Source organism: Cherax quadricarinatus, chromosome 57 (genome assembly GCF_038502225.1).
Source record: "Cherax quadricarinatus isolate ZL_2023a chromosome 57, ASM3850222v1, whole genome shotgun sequence".
Lineage (NCBI taxonomy): Eukaryota > Metazoa > Arthropoda > Malacostraca > Decapoda > Parastacidae > Cherax > Cherax quadricarinatus.
In genome coordinates, this window is record NC_091348.1 from 7,523,624 (window position 1) to 7,543,922 (window position 20,299).

At 41.9% G+C, this 20,299-nt stretch overlaps 1 protein-coding gene across 6 annotated transcripts in view; it reads left to right on the top strand.

Annotated features, from left to right (window-relative positions):
• Window positions 1-5,307, top strand: part of LOC128693383 (adenine DNA glycosylase-like) — an 85,886-nt gene extending 80,579 nt beyond the window's left edge. For all 6 annotated transcript variants that reach the window (XM_070097324.1, XM_070097325.1, XM_070097327.1 and 3 more), the window contains one exon: window positions 4,940-5,307. In XM_070097324.1, coding sequence (XP_069953425.1) covers window positions 4,940-5,044 — 105 coding nt within the window. In that variant the 3' untranslated portion in view covers window positions 5,045-5,307. The remainder of the gene's footprint in view (window positions 1-4,939) is intronic.
• The last annotated feature ends 14,992 nt before the right edge of the window (window positions 5,308-20,299 follow it).

Below are 20,299 nucleotides of genomic sequence, written 5' to 3' on the forward strand. Positions count from 1 at the left end.
GCTGGTGTGTTAAAAAAAAATCAGAATTTTTAACTAGTATCTCCTCACACATTTAGTTAATGCCTCTTGAGTCATTTAACCCGTAAACGGTCCAAGCAGATCTACATTCACATGTGTAGTGCTCCAAAAGTAGATCTACCTTTTTTTTTACACATTTTCAAATGTAAAAAAAAAGAAGATTTACTTTTTTTACATAAACATTAACCCATAAACAGTCCAAACGTATATATACGTTTGGACTGTTTATGGGTTAATGAATTTATTTTCTTATCTCATTAGCATATAACAATGCCTTGGGCTGAGTGGTAACACCATTGCCTGAAAACAGCTTGTAAAGAAGCTCTCTATAATTCCTTGAGTATTTCTATTTTAATATTGTATTACTGAGTTTGGGGATTAGTTAAACATTACATAATTTGCCAGCATAGCATTAATGTAGCTAATTCTATTTATATGTGTAGTAAGGGTTGTTGCATAAGTAATTACAACATGATTGATGTAAGAACTTATGCAAGATTATAGCTTATAGTCATGTAGATGAAATACAGGTACCATCCAACTTACGACCGAGCTTGGTTCCGACCAACCGGTCATGAGTCAAAATGGACGTAAGTTGAACCTTGCTACTGAATATCAAACTAACGTTTTTGTAATGACTTTATTTTATTGTTTTATTTTGGTATTTCATTTATTACTTTACTTTTTATGCTGTTAGTACTGTATTTTATACTATAAGGTTTAGGATAAACACTGTGTACAGCACAAACAGCTATTTATTTCCCAGAAATTTGGCATACAAGACATGGTCATAAGTCAAGTGGTCATATGTTGAGCAGGTCGTGAGTCGGATGGTAGGTGTAGCTTAAAATACGTACCTGTATCATTTTCAGGAACCCACATTATTCACACTGGTTTATTTTATTATCACATTCTGCCAGATTTTTTTCATAGAGCTCGGAATCACACATCTTAGGACTTCGGTAAATGCATAGTGCAACCCTGTAGTGAAAAGCAGAAAGAAAAATAAAACATGCCATAGAGTGGGCATAAATGTGGTATACAAAAAAAAAAATGTGATCGACAGATTATCAGTCAAAAGTTCAAAACTGAACCCAATGACAACAGTAATAAGGGTATGTACTGTATTTGCTTCTTTGGAAGCGTTGTCTGAAAAATTATACATAGGCTAGGAGAAGTAGGAATAGGTTTGAGCAAGCATGTGTATGAACATAAGAGGAATGATGAAATGGGCACCCCAAATACGTAGTGGTGTGTTCTGCAATTAGAAGGTTAGGACCACAATATAGATTTCAACAGTGCCAAAGTGGTTTTTAAATTTGATAATTATAATTACAGTATTTTATAGGTAGTAGGTTGGTAGACAGCAACCGCCCAGGGAGGTATGTACTGCTGTCCTGCCAAGTGAGTGTAAAATGAAAGCCTGTAATTGTTTTACATGACAGTAGGATTCCTGGTATCCTTTTTTCTGTCTCATAAACATGCAAGATTTCAGGTACATCTTGCTACTTCTGCTTACACTTAGGTCACACTACACATACATTTTTTTTTTTTTTTCAACAAGTCGGCCGTCTCCCACCAAGGCAGGGTGACCCAAAAAAAAGAAAGAAAATCCCCAAAAAGAAAATACTTTCATCATCATTCAACACTTTCACCACACTCGCACATTATTACTGTTTTTGCAGAGGTGCTCAGAATACAACAGTTTAGAAGCATACACATATAAAGATACACAACATATCCCTCTGGGTTTTCTTCTATTTTCTTTCTAGTTCTTGTTCTTGTTTATTTCCTCTTATCTCCATGGAGAAGTGCAACAGATTTCTTCCTCCGTAAGCCATGCGTGTTGTAAGAGGCGACTAAAATGCTGGGAGCAAGGGGATAGTAATCCCTTCTCCTGTATAAATTACTAAATTTAAAAAGAGAAATTTTCGTTTTTCTTTTTGGGCCACCCTGCCTCGGTGGGATACGGCTGGTTTGTTGAAAGAAGAAGAATAATGATTGTTAGTGGAATTGTAAGAGGTGAGAATGAATTTCAAACTCTGGGCCAAATCAATCAAAGTCAGGTGCTACCTATTCACCATCACACCAATGGAAGTCATGGCCATCTCATATTTTTCTTATTCCAACTGAAGAGGTCTTGTAATATGGTGTAATGATACTAGTTTTTTGTCTTTGTAGCATAGTGGTTCTCTTTTATTTATATTCATGTCATTATGGAATTATCAGTAATGTTTATGAAGTATATGTGGTGTTGTTCGAACATCCCTCTGGCTGGTGTCGAGGGTTTCTCTGCCTTCAAGGACTTCTTGTTGACTGCTTTATCAACCAGTTTCTTTCTAAAAAAGTATTTTGTAGCATTACCTGCCAATGATTGATGAAGCTTGGTAGGACAGTAAGCCAACTGCAAAGTCAGTATGAAATGAAACCCAAGTTTCACATACAGCCTCTCCTCACTTAGCAACATGCTCGTTTACCGATGACTCGGACTTATGACAGGCTCTCTGACCAGTATGCATACCTAAATAATGTATTATTAGAGTTGATTTCCTCTATTCTGTTTATTACAATATACAGTACACTACTGTATGAGCATTTAAAAATATACTAAAAATGTTATAAATGGTGCAAAGGTGACATTTAAACAATATCAAAGATGGTTGACACAAACCCACTACCATTATAGTATGCAACTTACTTAGCAACAACTTCATTTACTGACGTGGTCTTAGGAGTGTAACTCCATTATTAAGTGAGGAGAGGCTGTATATGGAGCTACATTTCTCATTTTTTTTCTTAACTCAGTGGTTGTTTCCTGCCAAGGTAGGATGACCCCAAAGAAGAAAACATTCACCAGCATTTGCTCAGTTATGCAATTTTTTTTCTTTTTAATACACTGGCTATCTCCCACAGACGTAGGGTGACCTGAAAAAGAAACTTGCACCATCATTCACACTATCACTGTCTTGCCAGAGGTATGTAGATATAACAGTTCAGGTGTCCCTCCAAACAGCAAATATCCATACCCCTCCTTCAGAGTGCAGGCACTGTTCTTTCCACCTCCAGGACTCAAGATTAGCTAACCAATTTTCCTGAATGCCTTCACAAAATGTTACCTTCCTCACACTTCAACAGCTCGTCAAGTCCCAAAAATCATTTGTCTCCACTCCAATCTAACATGCTCACACATGCCTGCTGGATGTCCAAGTCCCTTGCATAAAAAAACCTCCTTTATTCCTTACCTGCAAACCTTTCCAAGGATAACCCTTACCCCGCCTTCCCTCTGCTACAGATTTATACCTCATTCAAGTTATCCTGTTTTGCTCCATCCTCTAAACAACCAGACCACCTCAACAACCCCTCATTAGCCCTTTGGCTAATACTTTTAGTAACTCTGCACCTCCTCCTAATCTCCAAACTACAGATTCTCTGCATAATATTTATATCACACATTGCCCTCAGACACAACATCTGCACTGCCTCCAACCTCCTCCTCACTGCAACATTCACAACCCATGCTTCACACCCACATAAAAGTGTTGGTACCACTATACTTTGATACTTTATGTTTTAGCTTATGGGCTTCCATTAAATAGTTTAGAAATATTTTTAATGCTCAAGTTGAATGCACTTATTAATATTCTTAATATTCTCTTATTACAGAAAGTGTAGGCATAATAGGTTATATTTGACAAGATATTTTTTTTATGTAGTAGGTTGATAGACAGCAACCACCCAGGGAGGTACTACCATCCTGCCAAGTGAATGTAAAACAAAAGCCTGTAATTGTTTTACATGATGGTAGGATTGCTGGTGTCTTTTGTCTGTCTCATAAATATGCAAGATTACAGGTATGTCTTGCTACTTCTACTTACACTTAGGTCACAAGGTGATGAGGGTATCAAATGATTTAGATAAAGAAAAATTGGGTATCAAATTGGGGAGGAGGAGTATGGAAGAAGTGAATGTTTTCAGATACTTGGGAGTTGACGTGTCGGCGGATGGATTTATGAAGGATGAGGTTAATCATAGAATTGATGAAGGAAAAAAGGTGAGTGGTGTGTTGAGGTATATGTGGAGTCAAAAAATGTTATCTATGGAGGCAAAGAAGGGAATGTATGAAAGTATAGTAGTACCAACACACTTATATGGGTGTGAAGCTTGGGTTGTGAATGCAGCAGCGAGGAGGCGGTTGGAGGCAGTGGAGATGTCCTGTCTACGGGCAATGTGTGGTGTAAATATTATGCAGAAAATTCGGAGTGTGGAAATTATGAGAAGGTGTGGAGTTAATAAAAGTATTAGTCAGAGGGCTGAAGAGGGGTTGTTGAGGTGGTTTGGCCATTTAGAAAGAATGGATCAAAGTAGAATGACATGGAGAGCATTTAAATCTGTAAGAGAAGGAAGGCGGGGTAGGGGTCGTCCTCGAAAAGGTTGGAAGGAAGGGGTAAGGGAGGTTTTGTGGGCAAGGGGCTTGGACTTCCAGCAGGTGTGCATGAGCGTTTTCGATAGAAGTGAATGGAAACGAATGGTATTTGGGACTTGACGATCTGTTGGAGTGTGAGCAGGGTAATATTTAGTTAAGGGATTCAGGGAAACCGGTTATTTTTATATAGCCGGACTTGAGTCCTGGAAATGGGAGGGGTTTTGGGATATTAGCAGTTTGGAGGGATATGTTGTGTATCTTTATACGTATATGCTTCTAAACTGTTGTGTTCTGAACACCTCTGCAAAAACAGTGATTATGTGTGAGTGAGGTGAAAGTGTTGAATGATGATGAAAGTATTTTCTTTTTGGGGATTTTCTTTCTTTTTGGGCCACCCTGCCTCGGTGGGAGACGGCCAACTTGTTGAAAAAAAAAAAAAAAATTCTTTTCTCACTGATATTCTAATGTTTGTGAAATCACTGATTGTTTTTTATGAAGAATAAGAAGAAAAAGCTGAATAATGAAGACAACTCCTCAGAAGCTAAGAAGCAAAAGACCATCTCTCATTTCTTCACAGCTGCACCTAAGAAGAAAATTCCATAAATGGGAGTAAATTTGGCAGTTTCTTTCATGAGAATCTTAATTGTTAGTTAATTTGCATTATTATTTAGTTCAAAATCATTTCTACAGTTTTTAGTGCCAAATCAAGAAATTAACTAAGGGTTATATTGTTGTTATGAAGCATTACAGTGACCATTCAAGCATTTCCACTGAATTATACATTTTTAATACGAAAACATATTTTTAATGAATTTTTAAAATACTGTATTTTATATAATAAATTTTTAACTTTTGATTAGTAATAATTAAGATTTTAATGTATCCTATGAAGAATGATGTGTGTGTGTGTAGTGTTGTGCTGTGTGTGGTATGTGTGCTCACCTGTTTGTGGTTGCAGGGGTCTAGTCATAACTCCTGGCCCCACCTCTTCACTGGTTGCTACTAGGTCCACCCTCTCCCTGCTCCATGAGTTTCATCATGCCTCTTCTTAAAGCTATGTATGGATCCTGCCTCCATTATATCATTCTGCAGCAGTTATTCCAGATTGTTCACTTTCTGACAACTCTGTGACTGAAGAAATACTTCCTAACATCCCCGTAACTCATCTGAGTTTTCAACTTCCAGTTGTCACCCCTTAATGGCTGTGTTCCATCTCTGAAATGTTCTGACCCTATCCACGTGACTGTCAGCGTGCCTCGTTGTGCTCCCGGTTTTCTGGTGTTTTCACGGTCGCTCTTACGTGCTAGAACTTTAATTTGTGTCATCAATCCTATACGATACATCCCTCTAGCGCCTGGAACCAATCTTGGGCGGAAAACATTATATACTGAGTCAAAAAAGGAGAATTAGTGTGCATTACCTAGCAGAGTTTACTGCCAGAGGGGAATCATAGGCCTGTTTCCCGTGTGAAAAAAATAATAATTGAACTTTGTGTCAGAGGAAAGAAAGTCTCCCTGAAAGCATTGAGTATACATAGTGTATAGTGTATACTACAGTGGCTCCCTAGTATATTGATGATAAAGGCTAAAGTGTCATTTGAAAACAGGTGAATTTGTAAATGAAGTGATAAGCCTATAGAGGCAGGTGCCAGAAGTCGCCAGAAACTTACCACAGGTCAGCTGTTTTTAATAATCTTCCTGGCCTGCTAGTGTACTCGCATATAATCTAGTGATACCAGTGAATAGCAGAATACAGTGTTGTAGTAGCAACTAACCAGTATTATAATGGTACTTAGTGGAGTGGAGTGACTTTCATTAGTTTCTTTTTCTTGAAATACGAGACGTTACTGTGAATTTCATATAACCTGTAGTTACCAGCGGTCGCAATATACACAACGAGAAGCAATTATTACTACAGAAAAAGCGTCCTTCCTCCAAAATTTGCACCAGTCAACTATAGTGATAATATAGCATTTATTGTGGTGGAGACGGAAAAAACAAAAATAGAAAAGCCAGATACAGCGATTGATAAACAAAGAGGTCGACTGTACGTCATTGTAGGAGCTGCCAGATATCACCGGCTCTTCAACACGCAAGTTATACTTTTGTATCAGTCAAATCACATATTACTCGGGTAGATAATTTCCAGTAGATCCTTCATGTGTTAGCTCAAATCACCGACCAGTATGTTTTAAATAAGTGACCCACTGATCAGAGCAGATCGACTGGTCCGAACCCTTGACTGGTCCGAACCCGGGACTGGTTTCAAACAGTTTCGTTGGACAATAAAGCAGACTGTAAACGGATGGGTTTGTAGGCGCCCTTATAAACACAAACATTAAAAATCAGGAACGTGACGGTAAGCTGTCCAATATACAAAAAGAGTTAGAAACAGAAATACAAATAGCTAGAGCTTCATTTAAGGTTATTAATATAATATTCAAGAGGTTGCTAGTAGAATTGCAGTAAATCAACCATTCAAATCATTATGAAGCTGTGTGTAGTCTGTGGTCAGTCAAACAAACGGGCTTCCACATGGATAAATTGTCATTTTTGTGGAAATTGGTGTCATGCTCCTTGTGCAGATATCCCAGAACTAGCTACAAGCAGTATTAAAACAGAGAAGTGTTTTTGGGTATGCCCAAATGAGGAAAATCTGTGGACTAAAATCACAAGGGTATTAAAAGAGGATAACATCAAAGCTGCTTTCATAGAAAACCTGGAAGCTTTCTACAACAGATAGGAACATAAAAAGTCTGGGCTGAATGGTACTGCCCTTGATACTGGCCATGTAGTCACAAACTGTAAGGCTGGAGGTGATGTCCTGGGAGACAGTAATAGTAAAGCTGGAGGTGCTGTCCTGGGAGACAGTAATGGTGAAGCTGGAGGTGCTGTCCTGGGAGACAGTAATGGTGAAGCTGGAGGTGCTGTCCTGGGAGACAGAAATGGTGAAGCTGGAGATACTGTCCTGGGAGACAGTAATGGTGAAGCTGGAGATTTTGTCCAGGTAGTCGGGAATTATACGCAGGAAGGAATACATATAAATGACCTCATAGAGGACAGGAGCCATAGTAGGGAAACAAGTGTAGTCAAAGATAAGATAAAACCAATATTGCAAACTAGAAATACCGCAGGAAATAGCAAACAAGAGGACTCCAATAGCAATAGTGAGGATAAATTACCAAAAACAACTGGTGGGAGCTCCATTGTTGGTGCTAGGGAGGATAGGAATAAGACAGGGAAACATGCACCAACAGGGAATACAGTCACAGAAACCCAAGGCAAACGGAAACCAAGCCTGTGCACATACTATGCACTTGGTATCTGCTGGCATGGGAAATCTGGAAAAACAGATGGGACATGCAACTATGACCACCCTAGAAAATGTCATGCCCATATGACAACAGGAAAATGCAAACTCCCTTCCTGTAAGCTTTTTCACCCTGAAATGTGTACCTCTTCAGTACAGGAAAGACTGTGCTATAACTTAAATTGCCAGGCATACCATCTAAAGGGGACAAAAAGATACAAAACATCCAGGCCATGGGAAAACCTGGGTAGCCACAGCCACTCAAGAGGGAGAGGTTTTTTAGTGCCAGGAAGGAAAAAAAACTGGCAGGAAATGGCAGAAATCGTACACCAAATCCAGTCATTCCTGGAGTGGAACCACAGTCGATGGCCTCCACTCCAAACCAATAGATACAGATACTAATGCCGGAAAAAAAATCCCCCCCCAGTACCAACAATACCACCAGTCCGATAACATTCTTCTTTGCAAATATACAGGGTCTAAAGCCAGCAACAAACAACAAAATACCTTTCATCCGTGGACTGCTTGCAGAGGCAAAGGCAATGTTCGCGGCTTTCACTGAGACCCACATAAAGGATCACTTGGACAACGAAATATGGATCCCAGGTTACAACCTATACAGATGTGACAGAGTGAACAGGCAAAAGGGGGGGGTTGGCCTGTACATTGCAGAGTCACTTGTTTGCACAGAACTGCTTAATGCCTCAAATGACGTAGTGGAAGTTTTAGCAGTAAAGGTCGAGAACCAAAACCTAGTCATTGTGGTAGTCTACAAGCCTCCGGATGCAACATCCCAGCAATTCCAGGAACAGCTGTTAAAAATTGACCACTGTCTGGAAAATCTTCCAGCTCCTGCACCCAACATCTTGCTCCTGGGGGATTTCAACTTAAGGCACCTAAAATGGAGGAATATAGCAAATAATATTGTTGCAGTAATAACACCAGGAGGCAGCTCTGATGAAAACTCACACTCACACGAGCTTTTAAATCTCTGCACAAAATTCAATTTAAACCAGCAAATAATAGAGCCTACTAGACTGGAGAATACACTAGACCTCATCTTCACTAACAATGATGATCTGATAAGAAATGTCACCATATCAAAAACAATATACTCAGATCACAACATAATTGAGGTTCAGACATGTATGCGTGGAGCCCCAGACCGACAAAATGAGACTAGTCACGAGGGAGCATTCACCAAATTCAACTTCAATAACAAAAACATAAAGTGGGACCAAGTAAACCAAGTCCTAACCGATATAAGCTGGGAAGATATACTAAGCAACACAGACCCAAACTTATGCCTAGAACAGATTAACTCGGTGGCACTCGATGTATGCACAAGGCTTATTCCTCTAAGAAAAAGGAGGAGTAGATGTAAAATAGAAAGAGACAGGCGCTCCCTTTACAGGCGACGGAAAAGAATAACAGAGCGGCTAAAAGAGGTCAATATATCTGAAATGCGCAGGGAGACACTGGTCAGAGAAATAGCAAGCATCGAACTTAAGCTAAAAGAATCCTTTAGGAGTCAGGAATCGCGGGAAGAACTAAAAGCCATAAATGAAATCGAAAGAAACCCAAAGTATTTCTTCTCCTATGCCAAATCAAAATCGAGAACAACGTCCAGTATTGGGCCCCTACTTAAACAAGATGGGTCCTACACAGATGACAGCAAGGAAATGAGTGAGCTACTCAAGTCCCAATATGACTCAGTTTTTAGCAAGCCGCTAACCAGACTGAGAGTCGAAGATCAAAATGAATTTTTTATGAGAGAGCCACAAAATTTGATTAACACAAGCCTATCCGATGTTATCCTGACGCCAAATGACTTCGAACAGGCGATAAATGACATGCCCATGCACTCTGCCCCAGGGCCAGACTCATGGAACTCTGTGTTCATCAAGAACTGCAAGAAGCCCCTATCACGAGCCTTTTCCATCCTATGGAGAGGGAGCATGGACACGGGGGTCGTCCCACAGTTACTAAAAACAACAGACATAGCCCCACTCCACAAAGGGGGCAGTAAAGCAACAGCAAAGAACTACAGACCAATAGCACTAACATCCCATATCATAAAAATCTTTGAAAGGGTCCTAAGAAGCAAGATCACCACCCATCTAGAAACCCATCAGTTACACAACCCAGGGCAACATGGGTTTAGAACAGGTCGCTCCTGTCTGTCTCAACTACTGGATCACTACGACAAGGTCCTAAATGCACTAGAAGACAAAAAGAATGCAGATGTAATATATACAGACTTTGCAAAAGCCTTCGACAAGTGTGACCATGGCGTAATAGCGCACAAAATGCGCGCTAAAGGAATAACAGGAAAAGTCGGTCGATGGATCTATAATTTCCTCACTAACAGAACACAGAGAGTAGTCGTCAACAGAGTAAAGTCCGAGGCAGCTACGGTGAAAAGCTCTGTTCCACAAGGCACAGTACTAGCTCCCATCTTGTTCCTCATCCTCATATCCGACATAGACAAGGATGTCAGCCACAGCACCATGTCTTCCTTTGCAGATGACACCCGAATCTGCATGACAGTGTCTTCCATTGCAGACACTGCAAGGCTCCAGGCGGACATCAACCAAATCTTTCAGTGGGCTGCAGAAAACAATATGAAGTTCAACGATGAGAAATTTCAATTACTCAGATATGGTAAACATGAGGAAATTAAATCTTCATCAGAGTACAAAACAAATTCTGGCCACAAAATAGAGCGAAACACCAACGTCAAAGACCTGGGAGTGATTATGTCGGAGGATCTCACCTTCAAGGACCATAACATTGTATCAATCGCATCTGCTAGAAAAATGACAGGATGGATAATGAGAACCTTCAAAACTAGGGAGGCCAAGCCCATGATGACACTCTTCAGGTCACTTGTTCTATCTAGGCTGGAATATTGCTGCACTCTAACAGCACCTTTCAAGGCAGGTGAAATTGCCGACCTAGAAAATGTACAGAGAACTTTCACGGCGCGCATAACGGAGATAAAACACCTCAATTACTGGGAGCGCTTGAGGTTTCTAAACCTGTATTCCCTGGAACGCAGGAGGGAGAGATACATGATTATATACACCTGGAAAATCCTAGAGGGACTAGTACCGAACTTGCACACGAAAATCACTCACTACGAAAGCAAAAGACTTGGCAGACGATGCACCATCCCCCCAATGAAAAGCAGGGGTGTCACTAGCACGTTAAGAGACCATACAATAAGTGTCAGGGGCCCGAGACTGTTCAACTGCCTCCCAGCACACATAAGGGGGATTACCAACAGACCCCTGGCAGTCTTCAAGCTGGCACTGGACAAGCACCTAAAGTCAGTTCCTGATCAGCCGGGCTGTGGCTCGTACGTTGGTTTGCGTGCAGCCAGCAGCAACAGCCTGGTTGATCAGGCGCTGATCCACCAGGAGGCCTGGTCACAGACCGGGCTGCGGGGGCGTTGACCCCCGAAACTCTCTCCAGGTAAACTCCAGGTATTTTGTATGTCATTTTCATGTCCCCCCATCCTTCCTGTGCTCTATTGTCATCAGGGTGAGTTCTCTTAACCTCTCCTTGTAGGACATACCCCTCAGCTCCAGGACTAGTCTTGTTGCAAACCTTTGCACTTTCTCTAATTTCTTGACATGTTTGACCACCTGTGGGTTCCATACTAGTGCTTCATATTTCAGTATGGGCCTGATGTACACAGTGTACAGTGTCTTGAATGACTTCTTATTTAGATGTCGAAATGCTGTTCTCAGGTTTGCTAGGCACCCATATGCTGCAGCAGTTATTCGGTTGATGTGCACCTCAGTATGATGCTCACCCCAAGATCCTTTTCATTGAGTTTTGCAGCCTTTGACCTCTTAGGCTGTACTTCATCTGTGGTCTTCTCTGTCCTTCCCCAAGCTTCATAACTTTGCACTTTATGAGGTTAAACTCTAGGAGCCATTTGTCGGACCAGATTCCCTTGTAGGCATATATGATCCTAGTCCTCTTGTACTCTCCTTATTAGCTTCACACACAGTGCAACTGCTGCCTCTCTCAGGACCAAAGGAGAGATATTATATGGGCCCACCACCTTTTGAGGTATCTAGTTCACCTAGCATTTTCTTCTCCTCCTTGGTTGTATGCAGTGTGTCCAGCACTTGCTGGTGCACCCTACCACCTTGGTTGGCTGGAAGTCTCTGTCTCCGCTGAATACCTCCCTGAATTGTGAGCTGAGCTGCTTACATACTTCCTGGCCACTCCTTGTGAGCTCCCCTCCTTCCTCCCTCAATCTGATTACCTGGTCCTTGACTGTTCTTTTCCTCCTGATGTGGCTATACAGCAATTTTGGGTCAGATTTGGCTTTTGATGTTTCATCATTCTCGTATCGATGCTGGGCCTCTCTCCTTATCCATGCATATTCATTTCTGGCTGTTCTGCTCAATTCCCTGTTTTCCTGAGCCCTTTGCCTTCTGTACTTTTTCCGTACTCTAGCACACAGGGTTTTGGCCTCTTCACACCTCCAGGTAGACCATGGGCTCTCTCTGGTCTTTTCATTGTTTCTTTTGCCCCTTGGCATGAATTTCTTCTCTGCCTCCCTGCACGTTGTGATCATGTGTTCCATCAGTTCGTTGACTGTCTTCCCCTCAAGCTCTCTTACCCACTGCACCTCATGTAGGAATTGCCTCAGACCTATGCAGGCCCCTTTTTTGAAGTCTGACTTCTCCCGTCCTTCTCATACTATTTCACACTCCATGTTAACTCTATAGGTATTTGAGACTCAGGTCCATATGATTGTTAGCACCTAGGGGCCTTTCATGTGTGATATCCTTGCTGGTTCATTGTCTCCTCATCTCTGATCCCCCATTTGCCTCCAGATTTTCCCAGTCTCCTTATGGTTGAAATCCCCTGTGATGAGTAACTTGGCCTTGCTTATGTGGGCCCTTCTGGCCACCTTGGTTAGTGTATCCACCATCACTCTGTTGCTTTCATCATATTCTTGGTTTCACACTGTTCGGTGGCAGACTATACATCACTGATATCATCACTTTTGGACCCCCAGTTTGAAGTGTTCCTACTATGTAGTCATCTGCTTCACCTCTGACTAGTCTTCCCATTTCCTCAAAACTCCATTGGTTTTTGATGAGCAGTATAACTCTTCCTTCCTCACTGTTTACCCTGTCTGTCCTTAAGATCTGATAGCCAGATGGGAAAATTGCATCTGTTATCATCCTCTTGAGCTTTGTCTCTGAGTGCTGTGATGTCTGAGGATGCATCAGTGATTCTTTCCTGCCACTTCTCACTGATTTGTTATTCCATCTCTTTTGGTGTACCATACCTTCAACTTCCTTTCTAGAACTGTTTATTCTAGGAGCTGGAGGGGTTGGTGTAGGCTTAGGATTTGGTAGGCAGGTCTGGATATTATGGCTAGCTGCTGTTGTGGTGGTATTAGTGCTGTGGTGGCATTAGTGTGGTTTTGTCTTGGTTATTGTGTTTGCTTGGTGTGGGGTGGTAGGGGTTGAGGGGATGCTGTGGGTGGTTGTGTTGTTCCACACAAGGCTGCACTTCCCTGTCTGTCGGCACCGGTCCTGTCTCCCCTTCGTGCCTCTGGTGCCTTCATACTCTTTCTCTCAATTGTTCCCTTTCCTCTTGTGTTCTGTTGCTGTCGAGTTGCACTTGCTGGTATTTTTAGAAACCTTTTAACCATGGTTTCCACTGCAGGATCTTGTTTTGTACCATTTCTGTCTTGAATGAGATTTTGATTGGGAGGTTCTTTTCCCTTGAGTACCACCCAAGTCTCTGAAAATATGTCAGTTGGGTCATCCTCTCCTGTCACTGGTAGGATGCTCTCAGCTTCTTTTACCTCCCCCTGTCTTCTTGCATCATAGTTCTTCTCTTCTGCCTCATGTAGCCCGTGAATAATAAGTGACCTCTCCCTTTCCTCTTCCCATTTTGTTTCCCTCCATATCTGTGGGTCCAATTTAAGTATCACCTTGGTCGTTTCCCTTATCATTTCCCAGACATCCTAGTGGCCTGATATTGTTTCCTCAAGGGATTTCTTTGCTCCTTCCTCTCCTTCAATCCCCTCACTGTCCACTGATGTTCCTGCACCCAGAACCTTGCTCTTACTGGTTTTAGCCACTATATTCTGCTTCCAGTTTCTCTGCCAGGCTCTGCATCAAGAGCTCATAACTCCCAGTTCTTGCTCCCTGTAGATATCTTCACTATTGTGTTGCAAAACTCACTTATTCTTTTTTCCACTCCTGTTCCATTGTGCTCTTGATCCTTTCTTCCCATTCTTCCTTCTCAGCCCAGCCATCCCCATTACCCTTGCATCATTGTCCTGCCATTTTTTTGGGGGGGGGTGTTAGTGTGTGTGTGTGTGTGTGTTGTATTTCGTGTGCATGCTTGTTTTTGGTGTGTGTGTGAGTGTATGAATGTGTGTGTGTTTGGTGTGTGCGTATATGAGTGTACAACTATTAGTGGTTGCAGGAGTCGTGTCATAGCTTTTGCTGTATCCTTGCTGGTCACTACTAGGTCCACTCTCTCCCTGTTCCATGAGCTTTATTGTGTATGTTTACATGGGTGTGTATGTATGTATGTATTAATGCACCCATGAATGAATGGTTTTAAGCAAACAAAAATACTCCAACTGGCTGGGAATTGAACTCCTGATATTTTAGCACGTCTCTCAGGAAGTCCACCAAAATTCTGAGATGCCTTAGTCCACTCAGCCATCAGTGCTTCAAATATCAGGTGCCCAGTACTACTGGACATGTCACCCCTGATGCAAGCACAAAAGTGGCCATGGAAGTTACAGGACTAATTTCATTATCCTACTGTTTGGAATACCAGCCTTGACGAGCAGTACATATATTAATACCTCCACTCGCTTCTCTCTAACGTGCTAACACATGCCTACTGGATGTCTAACCCCCTTGCACACAAAAACTTCTTTGCCTCCCTCCATCCTTTCCTAGGACAACCTCCACCCTGCCGTACCTCAACTACAGATTTATATACCCTCCAAGTCGTCCTATTTTTGCCACATGATCTTGCTAACACTTTTCACTAGGTATGGTTTAGTACTTAGTTTTGATTATAATAATTTTCACAAGGTATTTGAAGTGGTAGACCAAGATAAAGGAAGAAATATTGTGTATATGAATTTCAGAAATGCTCATAAAAAAAAGTTACAGCATATGGTTTAGGAGAAAAAATTATCTCCTGGGTCATGGCATGGCTGACAGAAATGCGACAGAGATTTTTATTTATTTTTAGTCGGGAAATTGCTAAACCCATAGGGGTGATAGTGCCTAGGGAATGGGTGGCATTCAGATTTGATACGATGTCCTTAAATAAAGAGCCTCTTAACGTCAAGTATCTAATTCATCATTGAGATCCATGTTTACAATTTACATAAACGACATAGACAAGAGAATAAATATCAGTACACGTATTTGTCGATAACACTAAAATAGGCTGTCAAATATTTCTGATAATGACACTAGAATGCTATAGGATGACCTACCCTTGTGGATTTAGCACTTAATTATGTATGTAATAATACACGATGACCTTGAGTAGGTAACCTAGATGGATTGGAGAAGTGGAAGATGCAATTCAAGGTTCTAATCCTGGGAAAAGAAAATATCAGTGGTACTTTTAAGCTGGATAATGCAGATTTTAGTCTAACTGAAAAAAAAATTTAGTTTTGGTTAGCAAAAATTTAAAATAAAAATAACAGTGCATAAAAGTTCGCAATAAAGCTAATAGGATATCTGGTTTCATATCAAGAAGTATAAATAACAGAAGTTCACGTATTCTTGGTGGGGTCTCCATATTACAGACTGGACATCAATACACTGGAAAATATGTAGAGAAGGATGACGAAATTGATCCCATGTAGCAGAAACCTTTTTTACCAAGAAAGGCTGAAGGCACTGAATTTGCACTCCTTAAGGGGCAGCGCTCCCCGTGATAATTAGTGTAGCTATGGTGTTCACATGGAAAACAGGAATAAATCAAGGGGATGCTGAAAGTTAGGTTAGATTAGTTGAGATCCGTCAGGAAGCGAGACAAGTGTTTCGTGACGCGGGTCTTAGTCATATGATGACCCACCACTGGAGCTTTTTGGTTATCTGACTGAGGCCTTCCACTGGCTTACCCGTTCACCCCTTCAAAAATTGATATTCTCATTTTCTTTTTTTTTGTGTTGAAAGTATCGAACCAAGACAGGACTCATAGCTGTGGAAAATATTTTAATCTTCTGAAGCTATAGTGCCTAATAGGTGTTTAATGTGTCGATATGGGTCAAAAATGTATTTGAAAATGGACTAGAACCAACATGGAAACTCTGCACCTGCGCTGATGGGCAGGGAGAGGTCGAGACGGGGCATCAGGGAGCGGGAGTGTTTGGAATGGAGTTAAGAGGCTGGGAAAGCATGGGACCAGGAAATTGGCGTTCACGGCGGCCTAAGGATTAATATAGGTCTCACTTCATAATAGGAAGTGTCGTAACTGTTCCTGGTGAAGAGTGAGGGAACGTGATTTACGGGACCACCGTAATAAAGTGGTAAAATTAGTGAATAATGGTAGGACTGGTGGTGACTGGTGCGACGCCATGGAGTGTGTCCAGGGGAAAATACCCATGATTTAATCATCACTCATCGGTCTCAGATCTTAATGGAGTGACCTCTAATGTGCATAATAATTATGATACATTAAATCGTCTTGTGAATTGTAATGTAATCAGTGATAATAACACTAAGTTAAGAGACTGAGTGAAGTGAAATAAGTCGCCTTGCTCCGAGTGAACACGTTAGGCCTCGTGGTTCCTGTCCCGAGGATAGTGAAGTTTTTATGGAGTCACGACTTCTAAACCGGGACAAACCAACGGATACCTCGTCCTACTGGAATAAAAACCGTGTCGGTGTAGCAGGATATCGAAATGAGATGGTGAATGGAGGAAATAAGGAACATCAATCACCCACAGTTAAGTAACCCTTCTAGTTATAGCAGACTGATAATGGCCAGTTAGGTATGTTGTAATTGGATAGGTTGTGTGTGATCCAGCTACATCAAGTGACCACCAGAGAATATCTGGTAAGTGGTGGGATTATATACAAGTGTTTTTCCTTGATGGATATATCCATGTGTAACCTACCCCCCCCCCCCCCTTCATTCAGTTAAACTAATATAATCTATACAGTCCACAATTAATTAGTAGTGCCGTACTTGTGGGTGCTATCCAATTTATACTGGTCTCGGATAGATATGGATAAGATTGTGAGGTCGAAGGGACCACCTGCAGTGACCAGGGGTGGTTAAGTTTTCTCACATGTCTACACGGGGTGACTACAGTAAACAATGTGGTTGTTGTCTCCCAATGAGATTACTTGTATGCATGTAATGTTGAGGTACATACAGGTAACCCCCTATAAAATTTTCCATAATAGCAATATACTCGAAGATTGAGAAATTTAGATTTAGAAAAATATAAGGGAGTACTTGTGTGACAATAGAGTTGAGGATGAGAAGAACAAAGAAAATAGTAGCGTCAGCGAAACGAGAACTTTGGGTAGTTTTAAATATTGGTTCCCCTCAAGGAAGGTTCCTTGATGCTGGTGAGGGGCTCTTGATCTAGGGAGTTGGATCTGTGCTCCAGTTCCCTGAATTGAGCCTGAATACCTTCCATACCCCCCATATGCGCTGTATAGCCCTACAGGTTCAGCGCTTCCCTGTGATTATAATAATAAATATTGGTTGGACGGGTGTATGAGTGGGTGTGGATGGGCATGAGTTGGACATGCCTTGCAAGGGCAGATGTTAATGCAGTGGTTAGGGGGAGCACCAAACTCGTAGGGATTATACAGCGCCTGTGGAGGCGGATGGAAGGCAATCAGGCCTACCTGGAGTTTACCTGGAGAGAGTTTCGGGGGTCAATGCCCCTGCGGCCCGGTCTGTGACCAGGCCTCCTGGTGGATCAGTGCCTGATCAACCAGGCTGTTGCTGCTGGCTGCACGCAAACCAACGTACGAGCCACAGCCCGGCTGATCAGGAACTGACTTTAGGTGCTTGTCCAGTGCCAGCTTGAAGACTGCCAGGGGTCTGTTGGTAATCCCCCTTATGTGTGCTGGGAGGCAGTTGAACAGTCTCGGGCCCCTGACACTTATTGTATGGTCTCTTAACGTGCTAGTGACACCCCTGCTTTTCATTGGGGGGATGGTGCATCGTCTGCCAAGTCTTTTGCTTTCGTAGTGAGTGATTTTCGTGTGCAAGTTCGGTACTAGTCCCTCTAGGATTTTCCAGGTGTATGTAATCATGTATCTCTCCCTCCTGCGTTCCAGGGAATACAGGTTTAGAAACCTCAAGCGCTCCCAGTAATTGAGGTGTTTTATCTCCGTTATGCGCGCCGTGAAAGTTCTCTGTACATTTTCTAGGTCGGCAATTTCACCTGCCTTGAAAGGTGCTGTTAGAGTGCAGCAATATTCCAGCCTAGATAGAACAAGTGACCTGAAGAGTGTCATCATGGGCTTGGCCTCCCTAGTTTTGAAGGTTCTCATTATCCATCCTGTCATTTTTCTAGCAGATGCGATTGATACAATGTTATGGTCCTTGAAGGTGAGATCCTCCGACATAATCACTCCCAGGTCTTTGACGTTGGTGTTTCGCTCTATTTTGTGGCCAGAATTTGTTTTGTACTCTGATGAAGATTTAATTTCCTCATGTTTACCATATCTGAGTAATTGAAATTTCTCATCGTTGAACTTCATATTGTTTTCTGCAGCCCACTGAAAGATTTGGTTGATGTCCGCCTGGAGCCTTGCAGTGTCTGCAATGGAAGACACTGTCATGCAGATTCGGGTGTCATCTGCAAAGGAAGACACGGTGCTGTGGCTGACATCCTTGTCTATGTCGGATATGAGGATGAGGAACAAGATGGGAGCTAGTACTGTGCCTTGTGGAACAGAGCTTTTCACCGTAGCTGCCTCGGACTTTACTCTGTTGACGACTACTCTCTGTGTTCTGTTAGTGAGGAAATTATAGATCCATCGACCGACTTTTCCTGTTATTCCTTTAGCGCGCATTTTGTGCGCTATTACGCCATGGTCACACTTGTCGAAGGCTTTTGCAAAGTCTGTATATATTACATCTGCATTCTTTTTGTCTTCTAGTGCATTTAGGACCTTGTCGTAGTGATCCAATAGTTGAGACAGACAGGAGCGACCTGTTCTAAACCCATGTTGCCCTGGGTTGTGTAACTGATGGGTTTCTAGATGGGTGGTGATCTTGCTTCTTAGGACCCTTTCAAAGATTTTTATGATATGGGATGTTAGTGCTATTGGTCTGTAGTTCTTTGCTGTTGCTTTACTGCCCCCTTTGTGGAGTGGGGCTATGTCTGTTGTTTTTAGTAACTGAGGGACGACCCCCGTGTCCATGCTCCCTCTCCATAGGATGGAAAAGGCTCGTGATAGGGGCTTCTTGCAGTTCTTGATGAACACAGAGTTCCATGAGTCTGGCCCTGGGGCAGAGTGCATGGGCATGTCATTTATCGCCTGTTCGAAGTCATTTGGCGTCAGGATAACATCGGATAGGCTTGTGTTAATCAAATTTTGTGGCTCTCTCATAAAAAATTCATTTTGATCTTCGACTCTCAGTCTGGTTAGCGGCTTGCTAAAAACTGAGTCATATTGGGACTTGAGTAGCTCACTCATTTCCTTGCTGTCATCTGTGTAGGACCCATCTTGTTTAAGTAGGGGCCCAATACTGGGCGTTGTTCTCGATTTTGATTTGGCATAGGAGAAGAAATACTTTGGGTTTCTTTCGATTTCATTTATAGCTTTTAGTTCTTCCCGCGATTCCTGACTCCTAAAGGATTCTTTTAGCTTAAGTTCGATGCTTGCTATTTCTCTGACCAGTGTCTCCCTGCGCATTTCAGATATATTGACCTCTTTTAGCCGCTCTGTTATTCTTTTCCGTCGCCTGTAAAGGGAGCGCCTGTCTCTTTCTATTTTACATCTACTCCTCCTTTTTCTTAGAGGAATAAGCCTTGTGCATACATCGAGTGCCACCGAGTTAATCTGTTCTAGGCATAAGTTTGGGTCTGTGTTGCTTAGTATATCTTCCCAGCTTATATCGGTTAGGACTTGGTTTACTTGGTCCCACTTTATGTTTTTGTTATTGAAGTTGAATTTGGTGAATGCTCCCTCGTGACTAGTCTCATTTTGTCGGTCTGGGGCTCCTCGCATACATGTCTGAACCTCAATTATGTTGTGATCTGAGTATATTGTTTTTGATATGGTGACATTTCTTATCAGATCATCATTGTTAGTGAATATGAGGTCTAGTGTATTCTCCAGTCTAGTAGGCTCTATTATTTGCTGGTTTAAATTGAATTTTGTGCAGAGATTTAAAAGCTCGTGTGAGTGTGAGTTTTCATCAGAGCTGCCTCCTGGTGTTATTTCTGCAACAATATTATTTGCTATATTCCTCCATTTTAGGTGCCTTAAGTTGAAATCCCCCAGGAGCAAGATGTTGGGTGCAGGAGCTGGAAGATTTTCCAGA